Source organism: Ostrinia furnacalis, unplaced genomic scaffold (genome assembly GCF_004193835.3).
Source record: "Ostrinia furnacalis isolate ACB-3 unplaced genomic scaffold, ASM419383v2 OfSCF1799, whole genome shotgun sequence".
NCBI lineage: Eukaryota > Metazoa > Arthropoda > Insecta > Lepidoptera > Crambidae > Ostrinia > Ostrinia furnacalis.
This window is the reverse complement of record NW_021132038.1, coordinates 111,599-134,843: the sequence shown is the minus strand read 5'-3', so window position 1 is coordinate 134,843 and position 23,245 is coordinate 111,599. Positions and strand designations below refer to the sequence as shown.

Below are 23,245 nucleotides of genomic sequence, written 5' to 3'. Positions count from 1 at the left end.
GATGGTGCAACCCAGCCTTGACTTTTATGTTTTATTTTACTTTTTTCAAAAACATTCATCATACTACTTAAAATAAGAGAGTTTTTCGCCATAATGTAATAAATTTTCTTTTTATTTTCAGTTTCATCGACATTAAAAATATCTTCACATTTAAGGTGATTGATTAGTATTTATTTGTTATTACTATTATGCTAAGTCTATTATTTATTATGCAGTTAAGGCGATTAGTAGAAGTATAATTTTATTATGTATTTTTATGATCGATAGCTCCTACAGATAATTAAGCAGCAAATTATTTCTTAGGCCACATAATTTTAATTGTAATTGCACGTAGATTTTTTCAATTCTTCAGGCATTGTGTAGATATTTTACTTTAATAGTGTGTGTTTCTTGTATGTGTGCTTGTGTACTTTTTGTTTGTTTTTTCTTATAATTATTATGATATGATAAGGATTTCAATGAAATACACATGAATTTTTATAAAATTTATTATTTTAACATTTTAAGTCGTATTTGCAATGTACAGTCGTAAGCGAAGGAAGGACGAGTATTACAGATTTACAACTATACAATACACTACATGTATACTCTTACGCAGTGAGCATATACTGTTACCACAGTAAATATACATACTGTGGTGTTACCTAGCCGTTTGTACCCACCACATCTGGTAACATTAGACATATTTTTGGTGATCCTAAAGAATGTTATACCTAGTCAAGTACAAAGGAGTATTTTGTTCCTAAAACTAATGGATCTTTAAAACTATAAGGCACTATTCATAGTTAATTTACTATGTTACAATGTAAATAAATAACTAATTCATTACTTTATACACCTAACCGTTTGTATGAGCTCTCACGAGACGCCATCAACAGAACTTTGCCTTGTGTCCGTTAGTTTTGTTGAGGATAATTCCACGACGTATGTTGGTGAAGCGTCGTACTTAATGTGTTTACTAATCTCCCCCACTATACTCTCTAAGCTCTGGGTCCCTTCACTCTCATTGGCACTGTCCAAATACTTTATAGAACTAGGAATGATAGAGTTTTCGATAACACCAAGGGAGCTGTAAACTTCGTCAAGAGATGGCAAAATTGAGGGCAATACCTTGACATCTTCGTAATAAATTGCCTCTCGTTTCCTTACAGTCTGAGTTTCTTCGCTCACAACAGTGGATAATACTGTGCTGAATTCTCCAGGATGTCTACCAGAGACGTAAAGAGTCACAACACTAGTGTGCTTCGGTGGGGAAGGTGGGGCCGGTGGTGCAGGTTTAGGGGTTCTAGCCTTGTTCCTCGAACGAAGAGGAGGCGGCGGAGGTGGGAGATCCTCGCCACTGTCCTGAATCTCCTCTGAGAAGTCCTCATTACTAGCTATGTCAGAATGAATGTTTGGTTTTGGACTGTTACTGTAAATATCATTATTGAGGTTAATATTATTGTTTTGGAGTAACGACAAATCTGGCGCTCCCAAACCGCCCAAACCAAGAAGGGGATTTGGAGTTTGCAACGTCAGAGCCTGCTGCTGCTGCTGTTGCTGAAGAAGTAAAGGTAATAGAAGAGAATTCAACTGAGGCTGAGCCTGCCCCAATACTGTTGGAGTGGTTACTATTGTATCAGTGATAAATTCGGTTGCTGTGACTACGCTAGTTGTCGGATCAACAATCGTAGTCAAAATAGCTTTGCCTTTAAACGTAATTGGCAAGACAGTTTCCCTGGCATCCGTGACGGTGGTAACGTAGCTTGTTGTTCTGGTCTTGTACTCTGTAACAGGGGTTTGGGCGACTTGTTGCTGCGGTAACAAACCCTGTCCTTGAAGGGCCAGGAGAGGATTGATCGCAGGTTGTTGGTTTCCTAATAGAAGCTGAGATAGTAGCAGGTTTGCTAACGGCACATTGGCGTTGATCTCAGGCGCAACAGTTTGGGTTACAGGTTCGACGTTGTATACAGTACTTGGCAGAATATGAGAGTAAGAAGTCTTCCTACCCCTTATTGTAGTCGGTGTGAAAATAACAGTCGTGGTTGGTGTCTCGTGCAAAATGTACCTGATCAATCTAGTGCCCCCATTCTCAGCTAATTCGGTCGATTCCTGAGCTAACACAAGCTGCTGATTACCCAAAGGACCTAGCGTAGTAGATACTTGATTTCTTGGTAGAATTTGTATACTAGGAGTGGCTGATAAAACGTTTTTGTACTCTGTGATTTTTCCGTTTACAAAAGGTATCGTAACTTCAGTTGGGATCTGGTGTGTGATGGTGATTTTTCCGTCGTTAAGAGGGTTGTTGTGGCTGAATCTCTCTCCGCTGTTGCTCTCGAAAGAATTTCTTTGTCTGCTGCTTGCTCTACTAGTGGTAGTACGTGTACGTGACCTACCAGTTGTTCTTGAAGAAGTGGTCCTAGATCTATCAGAGTTTGAGTTCCTGTTACTACCAGTGAGTCTAGGAGCTTTCGGTCTAGAGGAAGAAGTGGTCGCCCTAGCAGAAGGTCGCGAAGACTTGCCTCTTCTGTAAGCCGGGCTAGCAGTGGTTGTCGAACGACTTTCTCCGCGAATGATAAATGGCTGTCTTGATGATGCTTTGGGAACAGACGCAGTAGTAGCCCTAGAGTTACTAGAAACTCGTCCGCTAAATCTGTTACCAGGTCTTGGTTTCTGTGTCGCCGGTGCCGGTGGTTCCGTTTCTGGCTCGGGTTCTGTGCGTCTGTTAGCCGAAGGTTTAGCCACTGTACCAGGCCTTCTGAAATTGGTATACTTTCTGCTGCCATAATCAACCTGACGCTTTGATCTTCGCCTGAAAGCAAACGGTCTTATTGAAACGATATTTGATTTTATCGGGGCAGAGGTAGATGGAGTTGCGACTTGCCGTTCTTTCCTGTCAGAAGAATCATAATCATTATCTTCCTCGAAATCTTCTTCTTCTTCTAATATTTCCTCACTTTCTTCAACCTTCTGTTCGTCTTCCTTGATTTCTTCCTCTGGTTCAGGTTCAGGTCTTTGGAATAAGTTTCTTCTTGGGAAAAGAGAGTTGGTAGGTCTTTGTCTACGTAGATTGAGAAGAGGATTTGAAGTGGAACGAGTGGTACTTCTCTTGGTGGTCGTTGTGATACGTCCACGTGGAACAATATTATTTCTTCTAGCAGATGGGGTTGTTGATCGAGGAGTAATGGCCGTACCAGGCTGCCTGACCAAAGGTGGTCTTCTAAACTTCAGCAGTGGGTTATTGGTGGTCCTAATTGGAGCCTCAGATGCCTCCTCTAAAGGTTCAGTTGCAGTTTCCTCTTGCTGAGTTGCCAAAGTTTCACCCTCATTCTGATCAGGTGATGGAAAAGCAATAGTGGCTGAATTCCTGTTATTCCTCAGCCTTGATGAAGCAGTAGGTCTTATTCTAGGAACAGCTGACCTGCTTGCGTAGTCCAAACTGTTGCTCCTAAGTGAGCTCGACCTGAAACCTGAACGTTGCGATGTAGGTCTTATACTTCCTCGTGGGAAACCACCAGCTCTTGAAGCTGAAGGAATGTTTGACGATAAGTTTATGCTACTACGAGAACCAGAGAATCTACGTCCAGGACTTGACGATCCAGGAGAAGCTGATTGCTTTCTATTAGCTCCGAAGCCACTAGGTCTAACCGATTTCAATGTGGGCGTAGCAGTAATAGTCGGTGTGACGTCTAAACGAGTGATTGTAGCCGCACTACTTTGCAATGGCACCCTCTTCGGACTGAATGTTGGCCTGTTTCTTGAAGCGAATGGTATAATTACAGGAGTGAATGTGGGTTTCTTAGGTGTGAAAGAAAGCCGACTCTTCTTCCTAGTATTTAGTGAATCTTCCTCTTCTACTTCCGGTTTCGTTTCAGTGGTTACTTCAGGCTCTCCCACCGAACTTTCGATGACATCTGGGCTCGCGCTAATAATAGCACCTTCAGTGGAAGACGTGGTTGTTGAAGCTGGTGTAGTAGTGGCCTCAGTATTCAAAGTTTTGTTGTCACTAGTAACTACTGTTGAATCACCAGAAATAACAGCAACTTGACTGAATAATATCTTTTTCTCAGGTTCTGGTGTTGGAACGTTATCCGCTGGTTTAACTTCCGCGAATAAATTGTCAATATACGTGCCTAAAAGTACTGTTGGAGACGCCCCTGAAATATCAGGAAGCTGAGTTGCCTTGATTTCTTCCTTAACCACAGTTGGGACTATCTTAGGTTTGTCACCATTGTCTTGAATGAGATTCTTATCTACAGAACCAGAAGGTACCTTACGACCTAACTGGTTATCCTCGACAACCTTCGTATTGTCAACGATATTTGTGACAGTTTCCAAGCTACTCCTAATTTCAGACGTGTTGCCTGCGTAGAAAGTGGTAAAGTATGTGTATGTTGTGTAGAATGTAGCTTTACCATCGTCTTGCTCTAAGTTATCATCAACAAGTGATGGTTTGATTTCAACTTCTAGTTCTTTAGGCGGCAGCACACTGTCAATATCAATAGGAGTTGTATCAATGGGGCTAACAGTTGGCACAACCTGAACTGTAGGTAGAACTACATTTGAGACAATTTCTTCGCGACTAGTGATGGTAGTAGATTTATCTTTGTAGAGAGTTGTCCAGTAAGTGAATGTTGTATAGTAAGTAATTGGCAAGTTGCTTTCTTCTTCAGGTTCTTTTTTATTATTAGGCATGATTGTTCCCGTTACAACATTTGTGATCGTCTCTAAATGACTCTTGACTTTACTAGAGTCTTTACCAATGTACATCGTTGTGAAGTATGTGAATGTAGTGTAGCTTGTTTGTAATATAAGTGTAGGTGAGGGCATTATTTCATCGATGTTGCTCTCGGAACTGATTTGATCTTCTAAAATATTGTTACTGTCTAAGAATTGTCTTTCACCCCTAGATGACGAAGATTTGACATCAGTTACATAAGAGTTTTCAGATTCAAGCGGATTTGATTCAACACTGAACAACATGTCAACTTCAATAGGGCTTGGTTGTGGAGTTTCTTTGCTAACTTCCATAGAATCAGCCTTATCTTCTTCCATGCTTACACTAGTTTCAACAGACGAGTTCTCTTCAGGATTTGCTGGAGGATCTCTCTTAACTTGTTTGCAGTTTCTGAAGTCAAACTGAGCTCTAGTGCTTTCGGCTGCCAATGGGTTACTCTTAGTAGGTATCAATTCATCAGGACCAACGTAGTTTGTGTAAACTTCACTTCTGCTACACACATTAGCATCAGTACCTACGTATATCGTTGTGAAGAAGGTATAAGTCGTGTAATAAGTTTTAACAGCGTCAGGTTTGATACTGGCTACAACGTCATCACCCAATGACGGAGTTGGTGTTTGAGAGGAGTAAATGTCGTCACTTTCAACAGATTCAATGACGTCCTTATTCTTAACTAAATCAATAATACTGTTGATTGCAAACGACTCTGTAGGACGACCAATTCCAACGCTAGTTGGTGCAATCTCATCTTCGTCGAAAGCTCCAAGCAGAGATGGGTCAAGTTTTGACAAGTCTAAAGTAGATGTAATAATGTTTGTAATGACAGATTTGTGACTCGCTATACTTGAAGTTTGATCTCCGAAGAATGTAGTGAAGTATGTGTAGGTAGTGTATAGTGTTTTATAAATAAGATCTATTTCATTTTCATTGTTCGAAGGTTCTTCTTCTTCCTCTTCGGATTCAGGCTTTTCTGTAGGTGTTGTTGAATGTTCTGTGCTAACAGAAACTTCAATGTGGCTTTGACTAGTTACTGGAGCTTCTGTAGTCGTAGTAGTAGTTGTGGTGGTCGTCGGTTCTTTTTCTTCTACGACATCATCAGATTTTGTAGCAATGTTTTCATTTGCTTGACTTTGATCGTTTTCTTCTTGCTCCTGAGTAGTAGGTTCTTGCTCTGTTTGAGTAGTTTTTAGTACTTCTTCAGTTACTACTTCTGGTGCATTTGTTACCGCCTCTTCCGATACTGTTTCAGGAACTTCCAAGCTGGTGTGGACTGATGATTTTACTTCTATAGACACAACAGCAGTAGGTTCGATATTTACGTTGGTATTACAGACAATGTTTGTAAGATAGCCTACGTCACTCTCTACAACGACATCAGATTTGACTGACGTAGTAGTTACTGAACTTTCCAAAGGAATAAAGTAAGTTGTCAGATAAGTTAACGTTTTATAGGCTGTAGTCATGGTCGATTGTGTTTCTAAGCCAGCTGTGCACACAACTTCTTCGTGAGATTCGTGTTTTGTTTCAGTGGTTGTCTCTATATCCTCAAAGGACTCATCACTGTGACCACTCTCGGTAGTTGTGAAAACTTCAGCTCCTGATTCCGTGTGTTCTTCATCTTCTTCCTGTTCTTCTTCTTCTTCTTCCTCCGGTTTTTCAGTTACTTCCGCAGCTGTATTTTCCGATTCTTCCTCAGAATTTGTTAACATCTCGCTCAAATCACTTTCTGTAACGGCGGACTCTTGGGGTAATTCAATAAGAGTGGCAGAAGGCTTGAGTGTCTGTAATGGTTCTGTAGGCTTGGAACTAAAATCTTGAATAGGAATAACGCCTAAATCATCTGTGATACGAGTACTTTCAGTAGTAGTAATAACAGATTCTGATGGTTGAATTACATCCATATTGAAGTCTAATCCAGATTCGTGTTTTATACTAATTGTATCTGGGCCATTATCGACTTCATATTGAACTTTCTTTAAACTTTCTTCGTCGTCGTAAAGAGAACTTTCAGTGCTTTCTTGGACGCCTGGAGTCGTGATTTGCGTAGCAGTATTAATTTCATGAGCACTAAATGTCGAGGTCGCAACTGGGATATCAGCAGCAAGGAAAGTAATTTTACTAGATAATTTATCAACCGGCTTAGCTGATGGGAAAACATTAACCTCATTTGGATCTTGTGGGCGACTAGTTTCAGTATTGGGAGAAAATATAATTACAGTATCACCAACAACGGTCGTAAAATCAGCGAAACCGGAATAGGTAAAAGTCGTCTTCGGCCTAGGTTCACCCTTTTGACCAAAGAGCTTCTTAGGCGTTTTAGTCTGTTGATTTTGCTGCTGGTAAGAACTCTTAGATTCAACATTGTCAATGTAATAAAATAGAGGTGAAAATTCGTTTTTAATCGTAAAAGTAGGTAAATCGTAATCGGGTTTCACTTTAACAATGTTCGCTTCTTCGATAGGTTCTTCCTTAACATTAGGCTCTGTCGCAATCGGTTCAGTAACGGGCTCGTACGCTTTACTCTGTCTGTGTAACGTGTTAACATTATCTAAGATAGATGGTTGTACATTAAAATCGAATTTCTTTTCATTATCAAAGATTGGACCGTCAAGGAAGTTCAGGGCTTCATTGTGGACATAGCGCGGGATTTCTTTCACAGGTTGTATTCTACGGGCAGTGGGTTCTTCGAATATTTGATTTTCAACTTGACTTTCCGGTGAAGTAGGAGGGCTCCAGTATTTGACATTGTCTTGAGCCGGTTTGCTGGCATATACAATATCAGCTTTGCTGCTAGGCGCTAAATAGTCTGTGTTTTTGAGAATGAACTTTTCAGGGTCAATGAAGCCTAGATCTTGCTTGACGTTCCATTGTCCGTCAAAATCGGAGTGTATACGAGTTGGCTTAACAATAACAGGGTCGTCTACATTGGATGGTTTGTTGTAGAGTACAAGAGAGGATTTGGTAAGGAGCTGGGCGTAGATGCGACCGTTATCTAAGGTGGTGCCGAGGATTTGCGTTGCGAATTCCGTGGTGACGCCATCTTGGATGAAAGTCCTTGCCGTGGATGTCAGAAGGCCGATGAGAGGTTTGACGCTGTGGTACCTTCCGGCCCTCGCGTAGTCGTTCCTTTTCTGGTCGTTCACAAGTAGAACTGTCAAGTCTGTCATCCAGTCGGGTCAAGTCGTGGAGGGGATGGAGATCGGGTGCGTTTTTACAAAGTCCATTTGGGTTGAGATGTCCACCATGACCGGATTAGATTTGAAAGAGAAAGAAAAAACATACAATTAATTATGGAATAAAAAGAAGAATATAAGATGCTAATAGATTAAAATTGCAAACGTGTTAGCACTAATTTTGTACAACTTCTTTTTACTGTATTTTGATGATATTTTTATGACATGACATTCCAATATCTAGCTTCAAACCGTTAATATAATAATCATAATTTATGATTGACTATAAAACTTACGTGTCATGTCTCAAAAATATCACCAAAAAAAACTAATTTACAATTCGAAAATGCAGAAAAACAAGAAGAAATGTTACTGCGTATATTGAAGATTAGAAAACAGACAAATCTAATACAAGACTCAAGATACTGTAAGGACTCAAGCAAAAGTAAGGTTTGTACAGAAAGTAATAAAGCTCATATTAGTTTGGTACACACCCCTGTTTTCCGGGACTCCTTCTCGCTTTATCCTCGTTGCTTCTATTAGTTCATCATTATTGACATCTGGAACAAAGAAAATATTCGACATTAAATTATGTTTTTAATAATAGTTCATTAAGTAGAACGCTTTATCTCAAGAGGCTTTAAATATCAGTGGTTTGATAAGTATGTCTCTATTTTTGGCTCTTTTGGCAGATCTAAAAATACAAAAAGTTATAATATGGTATAGTCTGGTCCGTGAGCACGTAGAATTTTGTCTAATGACCCCAAGTTACCCATCCTTATTGCTCGCGGGTAATTATGTTGCTATCGCGCCCGCACACTCACTGCGGGTGCCAGTCGCACAGTCGCGACAGAAATATAATTACGCGCGAGCGATAAGGATGGGTAGCTAGGGGTCATTGGACAAAATTCTACGTGCTCACGGACCGGGCTTTATCAGTATTTAAGCATAGTTTTATGATTAATCTATTCTGTAGATTGCATAGCGTGGGAACACTATTACATTAAGATAACATATTTAAACTACTATTATTTTGGTACAACTTTCATTTATCACAGAAAGTTTTAAAAAACTCATATTATTAATAAACGTTTAAGTTTAACAACAATAACATTCAGTTTAAAATCGCACTCTCTCTGCCACAGTACTTTTACTTTAAGCTTATTAAGATAACTTAATTTGCTTAAGCACTCAAAATTAATGCTTTTTAAAACGTTATTGGTAGAGAAACACCCGAACTTATGCCTTTCAAAAATATTTTTGGAACAAAAATACCTGAATTAAAAAAAGTTTTTTAGTCGAGAGTAACCCGTATTGCGAATGTCTTTTAAGGTGAACGCACACTTGTAAAAGTCCTTCTTTCGATTCGGACGATTCTACGGGGACGTGTGCGAGCCGCGAGGTTTCAAAGGATTTCATAGACAAGAAGAGAATAATTTTATTTATCGAGTAAGTGCAAGAAAAGTGAGGCACTTCAAACTAGACCACTTGGCTCAGTTTTGCCAAGCTTTCTGACAGTTGCCAAAATCAAACACTAGTAAAAACGTATGTAAGGTGACATTGGATGATATAGGTATGATTTTTGCCTTACTTTAAACGAAGCCTGAAGACTGCATCTAGGCGTTATTAATATAAGAAATTTTATATTACAAAGAATTTAAAAATTCGTTTCGTTCTATTCGTTCGCCGCGTTCGTACAGGTCTATGTTCACCTTAAAGATATCGGTTGAGAAAGTGCTCCGCATTCACGTAACCAGGGCGATCATTTCGTAATGGTCGAGCAACCCAGGTCTCCGGAAAGTCACGGGTTTGAAGCCGGCGAGGTCACGCCCTTGAGTGGAACTGATTGTTATCAGATCGATCACAGATTAGTAGATATGAAATAAGTAGGCCTAGTTTTGATAGACAATTTTATACCAACAGAACAGTCCTTGAATCTAGGAAATCAGTAATTAAAAGATAGCGCTTTTTACGTAAAATCCTACATTATTTAAAACTTTTTTATAATAATTTACTCCTTCAATTCTTTAAAAAATATCGTATTCATGGTATACTACATGGTTATATTATTATTTATTAGGTCTACAAAAAACAAGATCCTATGTTTTTTATGCAAAACAACGTGATGTTTTAAATTTTCATGCTACGTTTAGGAATCGAACTACGACCTACGACCAAAAGAGTCAAATTTTCTTTACTTTTTAACTACTATCTGGTCAGATTTAGAACCTGGGACCTAAGGCAGTGAGTAATTTTACAGTCAAGCCGTATGTCGCAAGCCCAACCTAATCTTAACTCCAAGAACAGGAAGTGACATACAGATTACAGCACAGTTAGTAATTGTGAGAAAAAACGTTACAGAACTTACTATTGTTCGTTATCTCTTCGCCAAGGGACTTAGCACATAGCGATGCTGAGATGCGCACTTTCGCAAGGGAAGTTGTGTAAGTGACTTCAAATTGTTAACAGTCCAAGAAAAGTATAATTGACTAGTTTTTAGGGTTCCGTAGCCAAAATGGCAAAAACGGAACCCTTATAGTTTCGTCATGTCCGTCTGTCCGTCTGTCCGTCTGTCCGTCTGTCCGTCTGTCCGTCTGTCCGTCTGTCCGTCTGTCCGTCTGTCACAGCCGATTTACTCGGAAACTATAAGTACTACAGTGATGAAATTTGATGGGAATATGTGTTGTATGAACCGCTACAAAATTATGACACTAAATAGTAAAAAAAAGAATTGGGGGTGGGGCCCCCCATACATGTAACTGAGGGATGAAAATTTTTTTTTCGATGTACATACCCGTGTGGGGTATCAATGGAAAGGTCTTTTAAAATGATATAAAGTTTTCTAAAAAACATTTTTCTTAAANAACTTTCATATCATCACAGAAAGTTTCAAAAAACTCATATTATTAATAAACGTTTATGTTTAACAACAATAACATTCAGTTTAAATTCGCACTCTCTCTCTGCCACAGCACTTTTACTTTAGGCTTATTAAGATTTTAACTTAATTTGCTTAAGCACTCGAAATTAATGCTTTTAAAACGTTATTGGTAGAGAAACACCCGAACTTATGCCTTTCAAAAATATTTTTGGAACAAAAATACCTGAATTAAAAAAGTGTTTTAGTCGAGAATAACTCGTATTGTGAATGTCTTTTTAAGGTGAACGCACACTTGTCCAAGCCCTTCTTTCGATTCGGACGATTCTACGGGGACGCGTGCCGTGTGCGAGCCGCGACCGCGAGGTTTCAAAGGATTTCATAGAACAAGAAGATTATAATTTTATTCATCGAGTAAGTGCAAGAAAAGTGAGGCACTTCAAACTAGACCATTTGGCTTTCTGACAGTTGCCACAATCAAACACTTGTGAAAACGTATGTAAGATGACAGTAGATGACATAAAAAAAATGGTAGGGTAAAAAGATTATGAGACATGTAAGAGCAAAATATTTGACGATTTGTAAGAACTATTTAATAGTCTATACAAATAAAGAAATTTTGACTTTGACTTTGAAAATATGATTTTTGCTTCACTTCAGATGAAACGCTTACTCGTATGTGAAGACTATGCATCTAGGCGTTATTAATCTAAGAAAATTTATATTACAAAGAATTTAAAAATTCGTTCCGTTCGATTCGTTCGCCGCGTTCGGATTAGTGTGCAGTCTCCTTAAAGATATCGGTTGAGAAAGTGCTCCGCATTCACGTAACCAGGGCGATCATTTCGTAACTAGCTTTCCGCCCGCGGCTTCGCCCGCGTGGAATTTTGTCTGTCACAGAAAAACTTTATCGCGCGCGTCCCTGTTTCAAAAACCGGGATAAAAACTATCCTATGTTCTTTCCCGGGACTCAAACTATCTCTATGCCAAATTTCATCAAAATCGGTTGCGAGGTTTAAGCGGGAAAGCGTAACAGACAGACAGACAGACAGACAGAGTTACTTTCGCATTTATAATATTAGTTGGGATGGTCGAGCAACCCAGGTCTCCCGAAAGTCGCGGGTTTGAAGCCGGCGAGGTCACGCCCTTGAGTGCAACTGATTTTGTTATCAGAACGATCACAGATTAATACTTAATAGATATTATGAAATAAGTAGGCCTAGTTTTGATAGTCAATAAAACTTATTTTATGACAGAAGAGCAGCTATTGAAGAAATCAGCAACAAAATGAAATTCGGTCTTTAATTATTACAAAGAATAATTAAAGGATAACGCTTTTTTGTGTCCATAAATTGCTTCTAAAGATTTAGTTTTCATCAGTTTTCAATGACATCATTCACGGTATAAAGTTACCTAGCTAGATGTAATGACAGCTTAACGTACAAACGTTTTAGTATTTAATACGATTGTTGATCTATGTCTTGCAGAAAGATGTTTTGGTCAATGTCCCGCAAAATAGTGTTTAGTAGTATAGGCCCCATCTTTGAGAATCAAACCTAGAACCTCCAGAACAAGAGAGTCAAATCGTTACTTTTGACAGTGTCAAATTAAACCAACTATCATCTGGTCAGATTTAGAACCTGGGACCTAAGTCGACAGTGAGTAATTTTGGCGTCAAGCCGTATGTCGCAAGCCCAACTTAATCTTAACTCCAAGAACAGGAAGTGACATACAGATTACAGCACAGTTAGTAATTGTGAGAAAAAACGTTACAGAACTTACTATTGTTCGTTATCTCTTCGGGGTTACCTACGCCATATCGAATGACAAATGATCGAAAATCAAAATATCGAATACGTTTCATCGAACGATCAAAATATCGAACGATCAAAATATCGAATGCTCAAAATATCGAACGTTCAGAATATCGAACCATCAAAATATCGAACGATCAAAATATCGAACGATCAAAATATCGAAAGTCGATATAGACGTTTTATTTTAAATTTCATCATGCATCATTTCTTCAAGTTTATAAATTTTGAGAAATAATGTCCGTGGGGACCTATTATAAGCCTAGCCTGTCCCAAAAAGAAAAGTTCAGAAATGATGCGTGATGAAATTTAATAAAAACGTTTATATTTTATATCGACTTTCGATATTTTGATCGTTCGATATTTTGATCGTTCGATATTTTGATGGTTCGATATTCTGAACGTTCGATATTTTGAGCATTCGATATTTTGATCGTTCGATATTTTGATCGTTCGATGAAACGTATTCGATATTTTGATTTTCGATCATTTGTCATTCGATATGGCGTAGGTAACCCATCTCTTCGCCAAGGGACTTAGCACATTGCGATGCTGAGATGCGCACTTTCGCAAGGGAAGTTGTGTAAGTTACTTAAAATTGTTAACATTCCAAGAAAAGTACTTATAATTGACTAGTTTTTAAAAGTGTATTGATGCCATTTTAGTTTGAATTAATTCGGCGTTTGTCACTATTTTTTGCTTGGAAAAATCAGGTTGCACCACCTTAACTTTAACTGTAACTACCTATAATTGGTTTTTTGTATGGAGTTTGACAGACTTTTGACGTTTAATAAAGTCAAAGTAAGATGGTGCATAAATACTGAAATCATAAAACAAATAAACACTGTAAGACAGTAAGAAAGTTAAGAAACTCTTAAGCAGTTAAGTAGCTACATAGAATAGTACTATTATGTTTAGAAAGAAACATTTCGAAAACCATACTTACTGTTACTTATGTGATAACAACAAGTTAACCTTAATTACAGTAATATTGCACAGAAAACACGATTCCGCGTGCATAGACGGAGAAAATTCAATTTTCCTTAAGTAAAAACTACCTAGAAGTGAAGATGACACTTACAAAATCACTTCATAGAACGATATAAACTTAAGTGCCTGTTTAAGACATGAAAATCCAGCCAGAGTGCAAGCTATGAAGTTAATGTTGCATATTAAAATGTAAAAAAAATACATTTAAAGTACACCTAAAATACATTCTTACTATTTAGGCTGAGTTGCACCACCTAACTTTGACCGTAACTATAACGATAACCGGTGCTTTTTGTATGGAATTTGACAGATTCTTGACGTTTGTCAAAGTTAAAGTAAGATGGTGCAACCCAGCCTCGCTGTTCTAATATCACAGGCCATATCCATGACAACCAAGACACCATTGCATTCGATTAAAAAAGAATGCCGTTCCAATTTCAAAAATGGAATCAGTTTGAATTGTTACGAAGAAAGTGCGAAGCGTAGTTTCATTCAACGCACGTCTCCTTTGACCCAGTCACGGTCTTCCTTCGACATACAAAAACACCCATTTGATTTGAATAACTTTTTATTTTTTAAACAAAAAAGGTCAAGGAATATATTCTGTAATTCTTATTATTTTACCGCAAGGTCAGTATTTTAGTTTTTAAAAACAAAAAGGGCGTTTGAATGTGACTTCCATTTTCAATTTGCGCAGTAGCGTATTTGTAATGTTTTTCTAGTATCAAAATATAGTTTATTGCATTCTAGTTTATGTTGTATTATTTGTAGTAAATTAAAGAAGTCTAGAAATAATTGTTATTGCACGACCCACCTTTATACCATACTTAGTATTATGGGCAGAAAATAAAACAAAACCTGCACGTCTACAAATAAGCTATTGCCTATTAAGTATGTCTCAACAAACATCCTTTTAAATTTTTGGCTGCTTGTTTACTTGTTTTCACGGCAAAACTGCTAACTGCAAAAACAGCAAACTTTCGAAAAGAAGATGATTTTATGCTTGCTCTTCTCAAAATAGCTGCTTTACCTACAAATCCCTAAATTACGGTTGATAGCATACTGATATCCATGTAAAAGCCGTGGTATAGTTGTCCAAGACAGAACCGTCCTAGCTATGACATTTTTAGGAGGGCGCTACTATCAATACTAGGTTATTAATTCCGATTTTTTCCAGTTGCACAACCTTAAAATAATTATGACATTTACAGGAGGGCGCTATTATCAATATTGGGTTAATATACGTTCCGATTTTTGCTACTTGACGTTTCAGAATCGTTTGACTACTTTCTGCAATAAAAAGGTATGATAGTACGATATAGGTCCTTTCTTCTTACAAACAGTCTTACTATGTCAATGACATATAAATAGTGCGACAAGTCCGTCTGCCCGAGTCCGCCTGGTCAGTCCACTGACACGGTATGCGACGGAAGCGGCATAATGCGCGCGCGCACACTTGTCACGACTGGGTTGAACCAGTGGCATAGATGGATGGGTGTCATGTCAGACGTGATGGTTGACGATAGGACATAGAGTGCGTGTGGTTCCGGTAAAGTCAAAGTCAAAGTCAAAATTTCTTTATTTGTATAGACTATTAAATAGTTCTTACAAATCGTCAAATTATTTGCTCTTAAGGAGCCTCTGTAAATGTGGAATAGTTTAGATAGATAGGTTGTCAAATTTAAAAGTGACATACTTAAGGAGTATAGATAGACCCGGACTAACCCTAATTCTTCCCGTGGATGTGGGAAAAGGGACTGGACTACTAGGACTACTACTAAGGGGAAAATATTGTGAACCCGTAGACAAAATGACATTCATGACAGCTTTTGTTTCGCAATCGCTTTACGCGGCGAAGTAACTTGATTGAAAACGCCAAAACGAAGCTATTTGGGAAGCGTGGGGAGTATATTCCAAATTCTTCATGTCTCCGGTATATTAGAAAGGATCCTACTTCTGCAGTCTTCACTGAATGAACTGATAATGATAATGATATTGTAAAATGTAGAGACAGCGATACGTTACTCTTAAAATACAGTATTTAAGAAAGTCTTAAATTTTCCTACAAAATGCTCTATTTTCAAAATATATTTCCCTTGAGAACAAAAAACCTTTTTAATTACAAAACACAAACAGCAGTTGAGATTGATTACACTCGTTAATGGCTACCCAAAATTAAGACCCATCATTAAGTGACCACCATAATTCGTACACGATTATAACACTGTTCACATAATTAAAGTATGTTACCTACAATACACTCTTGCAATCAAGGCCCAATTTGGACAAGTTTTATTTCCCCTTCCGAATAACTTCCTTACAACAATATACAACACTCCAAACCTGTAAACAAAATTCTATTCTAACCGTGATAAGAATCAAATTTGTATTCTCTAATACTGCTGTTCACACAATGGTAATTACACAGAACTGTCAAAATATTAATTATTTCGCACGCTCTCCTTTCGAAAGACGAATCATTAGGCAGGACAATTAAAATACCACCTTACCGTCATGTAATAAGATTGACTATGAGATAACGGTGGTGAAGCGGTAAGCTGTTCCAAATTTGAATGGCTGGGTCTTTAGTACGCTGAGAACTAATACGTTGGAGATGTTAAGGATTTGCCACACTGAATGCGCTCTGCGGCAGGTTTATTCGACTTTGTTCACCAGGTGATATCACCTAGGTGAATTGAGCCGACTAAACCAGTCGCCTTTGTTCACCTAGGTGCACAGATGCGACTTTTTTCATTGATCAAGTGGACTTATATCACCCGCATAAATTATGTTAGAAACTGTCAAATTAAGAGTCAGACGGTCAGGTCAAAGTGGACGCAGCCAGCCCCCATCTTGTATGAACAACACTGTTGGTCAGGGTAATCGGTCAGCGGTCCGGGCACTGGGCAAGACAATCTGTCATCGGTCGTGACAAGGCTATGTTAGCGATGCGCTTTGCATTTTGCTCGGTCTTTGCTCGGTCAGATCGCATCAATACAAAATGGATAGAGACCGATAATGTTGTTCATACATAATGTGGGCTGCGTTCCCTTTGACCTGACCGTAGACCTCAGAACGCAACCATTGTGGCGCATCCTTTAAGGCGTCCACCACATTGAGCATGAGCTCGCGAGTTACGCTCAACGTTCTGCTCACTCAAGAGTAGGGTAAGCAGGATGACAAGTGTATCCCGCGATTCCCGCGAGACCATGCACCCAGTGTAGTCACACCTTTACAGAAATCACAGATAAGATACATCACGTCGATATTTTCTTGCAATTTAATGGATTCCATTTTGTTTCCTTTTGGTACGTTTCACTTTTACCCGCCATTGTCGGGTGCCAACGAAAGTGAAGCTTCTCGTTTTGTAGAAAATAGCTTTCTACGATACTTGTTTGGGATTTAGTTAATCTTCATCGGTTTTTGGTTCTCAATCAATTTCATACTTCATCATTACTTATTTTGTACTTAGGTTCATTGACCGTATAAAACTCTCGGTCCATTCAGTCGATGGAATAGAGAAATAATTTATGAAAATTGCTTCTTAAGTAACTCGGAGATTTACATAACCGATTTTCAAGTTACGAAGGTTTTACTGATACAGATTTCATAAGTCACTAAATACTTCCCATGACAGTTTTGAAACAGGTCCGCAACTTTTATGGCAGCAAAAGTGTGGGGTAAAACAAGTGCGAGAGTAGGATAACGATATATTTGCGAGCAGGTGTGAGAGAGATGCGAGAGTAAACTGTGTCAGTGGGTGAGCCAAGCCCTGAGTCAACGTACTGGCAACTTGCAATGTTACAAGCGAGATATTCGATTTAATTAAAAAAGAAAATAAATAATTCAATCTTGATATTCTGTAATCTGTAGTTGAAGGCTGAACGCCGTTTTATGTCTTTGCCAAAGGTACCGAAAAAAAGAACAAAGGAGATTTTTTTTTTTTTTTTTTTCTTGGCTTTCGCGGTTTGCAAACAAAGGAGATGCTTTTATTCTTTTTTCAAATATTTGAAATTTAAAAACTTCTGTCACTTGTATTCGAATAAATAGAGTCAATACGCTTAGGCTGGGTTGCACCATCTCACTTTAACATTTACAAACGGCATAAATCTGTCAAACTCCATACAAAAAGCACCGGTTATCGTCATATTTACCGTTAAAGTTAGGTGGTGCAACTCAGCCTTAATCAAAACAATACTCTCGTTAAACAGTTAAAAATATCAATTAAACTTTTACTTTCATAATAAATATCAAATAATTAAGTAATTATTATCTGTATCGATTAAAATGACCTTGCACTCGCGTCGTTAATATAATGGTCACCGATTAACCCAATTTAAAGTTAATAGACGAGTTGCAAGGTTGCGGTACATTTTGTAGTAATATCGAGTAAGCGTTATGTCTATAGCAAGAAGATTCAATGTCCAAAGTCACGGCAAACTTAGCGGTAAGTAGAGTTTAAAAGACAAAAGTCAACATGATTATGTATTTTCTAGACAAGCTGTACTGAGATATTTCTCACTAAGTTATGGACACTGATTTATCAACATTTTATTAAGTTGCTTACAGGCGAGCGACTGAAGCAGATGTGCGGTAAAGGCCAAAGATGAAATTAATGTATGCTAAAAAGGTTTTCTTAATAGTTTTAAATTTTTTTTACTTTTTATTCATAACAGTAATTAGTTATTCTAAGCAAAAGCTTGATGACGACTTTTCATAACATGCAAAAGTACATACAGTGGAACAGTATTATAACATCCTTGAATGATGTCCCATTCAATCTTTTAACACCTACTTACTTATTTGTCTGCATGTTTCAGAATGAGGGCTATCGTTTTTATACTTAACAGTTGGCACCCCTGGCGATTGACAGGACCTTACTCTACAGTGGCGCCATCTTGATGAGTGCAAATGCGATAATCCTCCTACCACTTTAGCGCTCACCAGTTGGTGCCACTGTCTTCGCTACTAGCAAGTGACAGGACCTTACTCTACAGTGGCGCTAACTGGTGAGCGCTAAAACGATAGACCTCATTTATTTTCGCGGCAAAAGTTCCATTGTTCTTCTCCGTAGTCAAATATCTCTATACCAAAATTCATCGAAATTGATTCAGTAGTGATTAATTAACAGACAAACAAACTTTTGCATTTATAATAATAACACACTTATAATATATCCTCATCTCTGACCAGTAGCAGTTTCGCAAGCTTCTCACGAGCAAATGGCGAATGTTTGCACACCGAGATGCGTTTCGACATTGAACCTTGCGCCTTTCGTAATAGCTATCATCATTCCTGTTAGAAAGTTGTGCAAACGTTGGACATTGGTTATCTGCATGTTGGTATTTAATGATTTTAATGCATTATCTGGACAATCTAAACCTTAAGGTGTGGAGAATAAAGTTCACAGTTCAAAATAGACAGCTATGTTTGACGCCCAATGACCGAGTGGCGGTGTGATAGGTGATAGTTTAAGAGATAAGAGTTGGGAGTTCAACTCCCGGTAGAGATTCTAATACCGATACTTGGAACCCTGAGTAGTTACTCAGGGTAGGTAAAGATCTTTAGGACTAGAACTCAAAACTCAAATGGCCAATGAGCGAGTGGGACGTTGAGTAGCTCTAAGAAGTGCAAAGAGTCAGAAGTTCAATTACCAGTGGGGTCAATTTAGGTAGTGATATTTTCTTGAGGTCTTTGATCCAGTAAGCAAGGCATTGCTAATAATAATACTTATAAAAACATATAAAAAAATATGTAAAGATGTTATCAAGATAAAAAGTAATTTAGCGTCTAAAACTTTCAGTGACATTGATGTGTGTTGCACTTTGACCCACTAAAGTCACAAAGTGGTCATAAATAAATCTACTATCTACAGTCAATTAACAGTCGAGTTGACATTACAAAATTGACAATACATTGTGTAAACTGGACACAGACCGGTCCGATAGGTTTTCTAGTTTCGATTGTAAAACCTGGCTACAGTGTAAAAGATACAGTAGTTCTATAACAGAGAAATAAACAGCCTTTATAACGCACAACTTCTTTAACAGCTAGATAAGTAGCCTCTATATCGCAATAAATATTAATTACTCGTAAGTTATAATTCGCGCTTATAAATACATTCATTAAAACCAAGCAGTGTAATTAAGGAAAGATTACGTCTGCATGTCATTCAGACTATGCATTTTTGTTTCAAAATTATACTTATTACAGCTACAATAAACATACATGAATATACATAACAATCATAGTTCATCCTAGACTGCATAGCAATATCAGGTGCGATTGCGTTCAAATACTTGCCTTGTTCTGCATAAAAAGTCGTTTACGAGTCCACTTCTTAGGCATAAATGCTCAAGTTCTCCACTTACTACTAATTTTGTCCCTCGTAGGATGCAAACCTACATTCTCAGCTGGTATTTAAGTTCGGTACTCTATTGCAATCAAATGACTTTCAATTCCATGCATTTCCAACAAATCAACGCAACATTATCAATCTCACGTAGACATACTACTTCTTACTTATACTGTGGCACAAAACCAAGATTGAGACACGACCTCAAGTCGATTTCAGCTTGTCATCTGATAATATCAACGATTTTTGTGTGAAAGTAGGATACGTGTGATTTGTCATTCGAATTAATAAGTAGGCTGTTTACAAGGTCGTATAGTCGTTTCTATTCAGCCATTAATGACTTGTTTTAAAGGTGTTTTTGATTGTCAAGGTTTGATAATTCTCAATGAGGGTTTTCGCGATTGAAAAATCCGCCAGATGTCTCATTGGGCGTTGCAGTTTATTTCGTAGACGTATCGTTGTTATGTTTACTATAAATAGGTCAAGCGCTCAGTCAGTGCCTGACGTATGGCAGCGGCACGGGAGGGGTGACATTGACATAGAAGTGACAGAGCATATAAATCTGAAGAAGATCTGACGTTTGACGTTTCAAAAACACCCTCCCGTGCCGCTCCAATGCCTCAGACACTGACACAGTTAAGCTCTAGCTAGACCTAATAGCACACCACTAAGTAACCCATGCGGATGTCAATAATAATACATCTTAAATCTATATTTTATAAAGTACCCATTAATGGCCGGTTTACATGGTAACAAAAAAGGAATGAAAAAGCTAGAAACTATAAAAATGCTAAAAAGGAGCACGATGCTGTTTTTTTCCTGTTTCTTATAAACGCATCAATAATAAAATCAATGAATACAAAAAAGGAATCAAAATAATAAAACTATGCTAACAAATTAATGGACATGTTTGTCTATGGTTTCGGAATATTACTATTCGAGTATTAATTGACAAAAACGCAACTTTTTTTTATAATAATGAGATTCCAAAGTCCATTTATTATTGGGAATCGTGACTAGACCTCTTTTTTACACCAAAATAACTAAGCTAGGCATTTTTATGCTAAGTTGCAGATTTTTTGGACTATGAAAACCTGTTCAAACCATTCCACCAATTTATTGTGTAAAAATAATGATAAGGGATAATAGAAAAAGAATAATTACACGCAGTCACGATGTTAAATCTTTGAGTAGTCATAATTTGTTAAATACATGTTTCAATAATAAGAATGATTTCCTTTTGAAATAATGAGGCACTTTACACCATGAAATAACATCATCATCATTTCAGCCATAGGACGTCCACTGCTGAACATAGGCCTCCCCTAATGCTTTCCACGTTGATCGATGATTTCTACGTTGATGATATAACATAGTGTAGGGCAAATAGAGCTTGACTCCCGCATTTACAAACATTACTATGAGGTCTCACAGTGCGCGTGGACACACAGGGTGACACACGAACCATTCACTGAACTCTATACAACGCTGTGCGTTCGATTTTCTACTTCACTCAAACAAGCATTGTTTGTGAATACCGGCGTTAAAATTGTAGGTAGGTAAGCTAATTTGATAGAGCAGTTATATTGTGGTTCCATTAAAATCAGTTTTGGAAACTAAACTTTCTGTTTTCTTGGATTAATTCCTTTGCTAATCCAAACTAAATGACCGATGTTGATTGATTTATAGTAATTCCATCATTCACCTTATAGTATAAGAGGTCGTTTGGACTGGATCCTTTATTATAGTCAAATAGGATTTGGTTGACTTGTGACTCATAGTATGAGGTCACGTTGAGGTTGCAAAAGACAAAGCTTGGCACGACCACGTGCTCGATATAAATTTTCATATTTATAAGTATTGTGTATAACGACATCATAACCTCCAATTGACATTAAATTAACGAAAGAATTTAGATTTAGTTTGTGCTCTCAGTGGCGAAAAACGCAAGTTCATCGCCATCACCCAAAAGAAGAAGAAGAAGTAGATTTTGTTTTAAGTTACAACATCAAGTAAATAGAAAGTTGATAATAGGGCCAACTTTTATTGAAAATTGATAAATAAATAGGGAGGTACAAGCCAGGATTCAATGTATCTTGGTTGATTCTTACACGAGTGTTTTCGAAAATAAGTAAATGTAGAGTTTATTGAATGCATTTTTCAATATTTCTATCTTTTGGAAATAGCTAAAAATTCTACAACTTAAGAAAATATCGATTGGCTTGACCTCACCGGGAATCGAACCAGTGACCACACCACAATAAGCCTTATTGACACGCTTTACGACGTTCAAACCTTTCTCGTCCATGGAATTACAGCACGATGCTGTAATCGGCTGTAATAATACTTATTATCGGGTTGTATAGGAAACAAAACGCTTCCGATTAGCCACTCGTGCTTGACGTTTTGTAATCGCTGTAACGCAGTGAATATATCAGAGATTTATTATGGGCGTACCCGTTTTTAGAGCCAGGGGGTAGTTTGGTCCGGGGGGGCAAAGATCCAGCTTTTGAGCTAGGAACAGCCAGGAGGTCAAAACATAATAATAAGCTAGGGATTGCACCAGACAGTCTGCCAATAGAGAGAGATGGCGGGAGATCGTGCGGAGAGTTGTATCCGCCTCTACAACCGATGTGAACAACGCCTCAAAACGTGACCACGACCGCTCTGCCAAGAGCGTAACGAATAAGAAGAAGCTAGGGATTATTTGCCCCGTATCTTTAGCCCTTTTGCCTAAAAATACCATGCGAATTGGTTCATTTAGGCTGGGTTGCACCATCTTACTTTAACTTTTACAAACGTCAAAAATCTGTCAAACTCCATACAAAAAACACCGGTTACCGGCACTTTCAGCCCCGCTCTCCCCTACGAAATATAAGCTAGGCATATTGGCCCCGTATCTTTCGCCCCTTTGCCTAAAAATACCTTGCGAATAGGTTCATTTAAAGTATGAGAGGCAAAACAGGGCAGATATGTACCATCCTTGACAGCATCTCACTTACACCAGGTGCGATTGCGGTCTAATACCTTCCTTGTTTTGCATAAAAAAAATACGGGACGAACGGGTCCGAGACCCCATTTCAAGGGGGAAAACTGGTACTAAATGGCGCTGTGTAAAATGTCTTAAAGGTTTAATTTAATAAAGTATCTATAAATTTATGTTCTAACGATTACCCAATAGGGGGACCTACATTGGCCCATAGACATCATGGCTTACTTGGTATTCAGCAATATCCGGCATTCAAATTGAAATAACTCAACGTCTTACATTTTCACGGCTACAATCATGTATCATTAAAGACCTATTTCATACAATCC

The 23,245-nt window shown here is 38.1% G+C and overlaps 1 protein-coding gene across 1 annotated transcript in view; it reads right to left on the bottom strand.

Annotated features, from left to right (window-relative positions):
* Positions 1 to 22,814, bottom strand: part of LOC114353722 (uncharacterized threonine-rich GPI-anchored glycoprotein PJ4664.02) — a 41,651-nt gene extending 18,837 nt beyond the window's left edge. Inside the window, exons 1-3 of the mRNA XM_028305799.1 lie at positions 22,769 to 22,814; positions 8,385 to 8,450; positions 863 to 7,877 (exon numbers count right to left, since the gene is read on the bottom strand). Of these exons, the coding sequence (XP_028161600.1) occupies positions 863 to 7,877; positions 8,385 to 8,450; positions 22,769 to 22,814 (7,127 nt within the window). The remainder of the gene's footprint in view (positions 1 to 862; positions 7,878 to 8,384; positions 8,451 to 22,768) is intronic.
* Between the last annotated feature and the right edge of the window lie 431 nt (positions 22,815 to 23,245).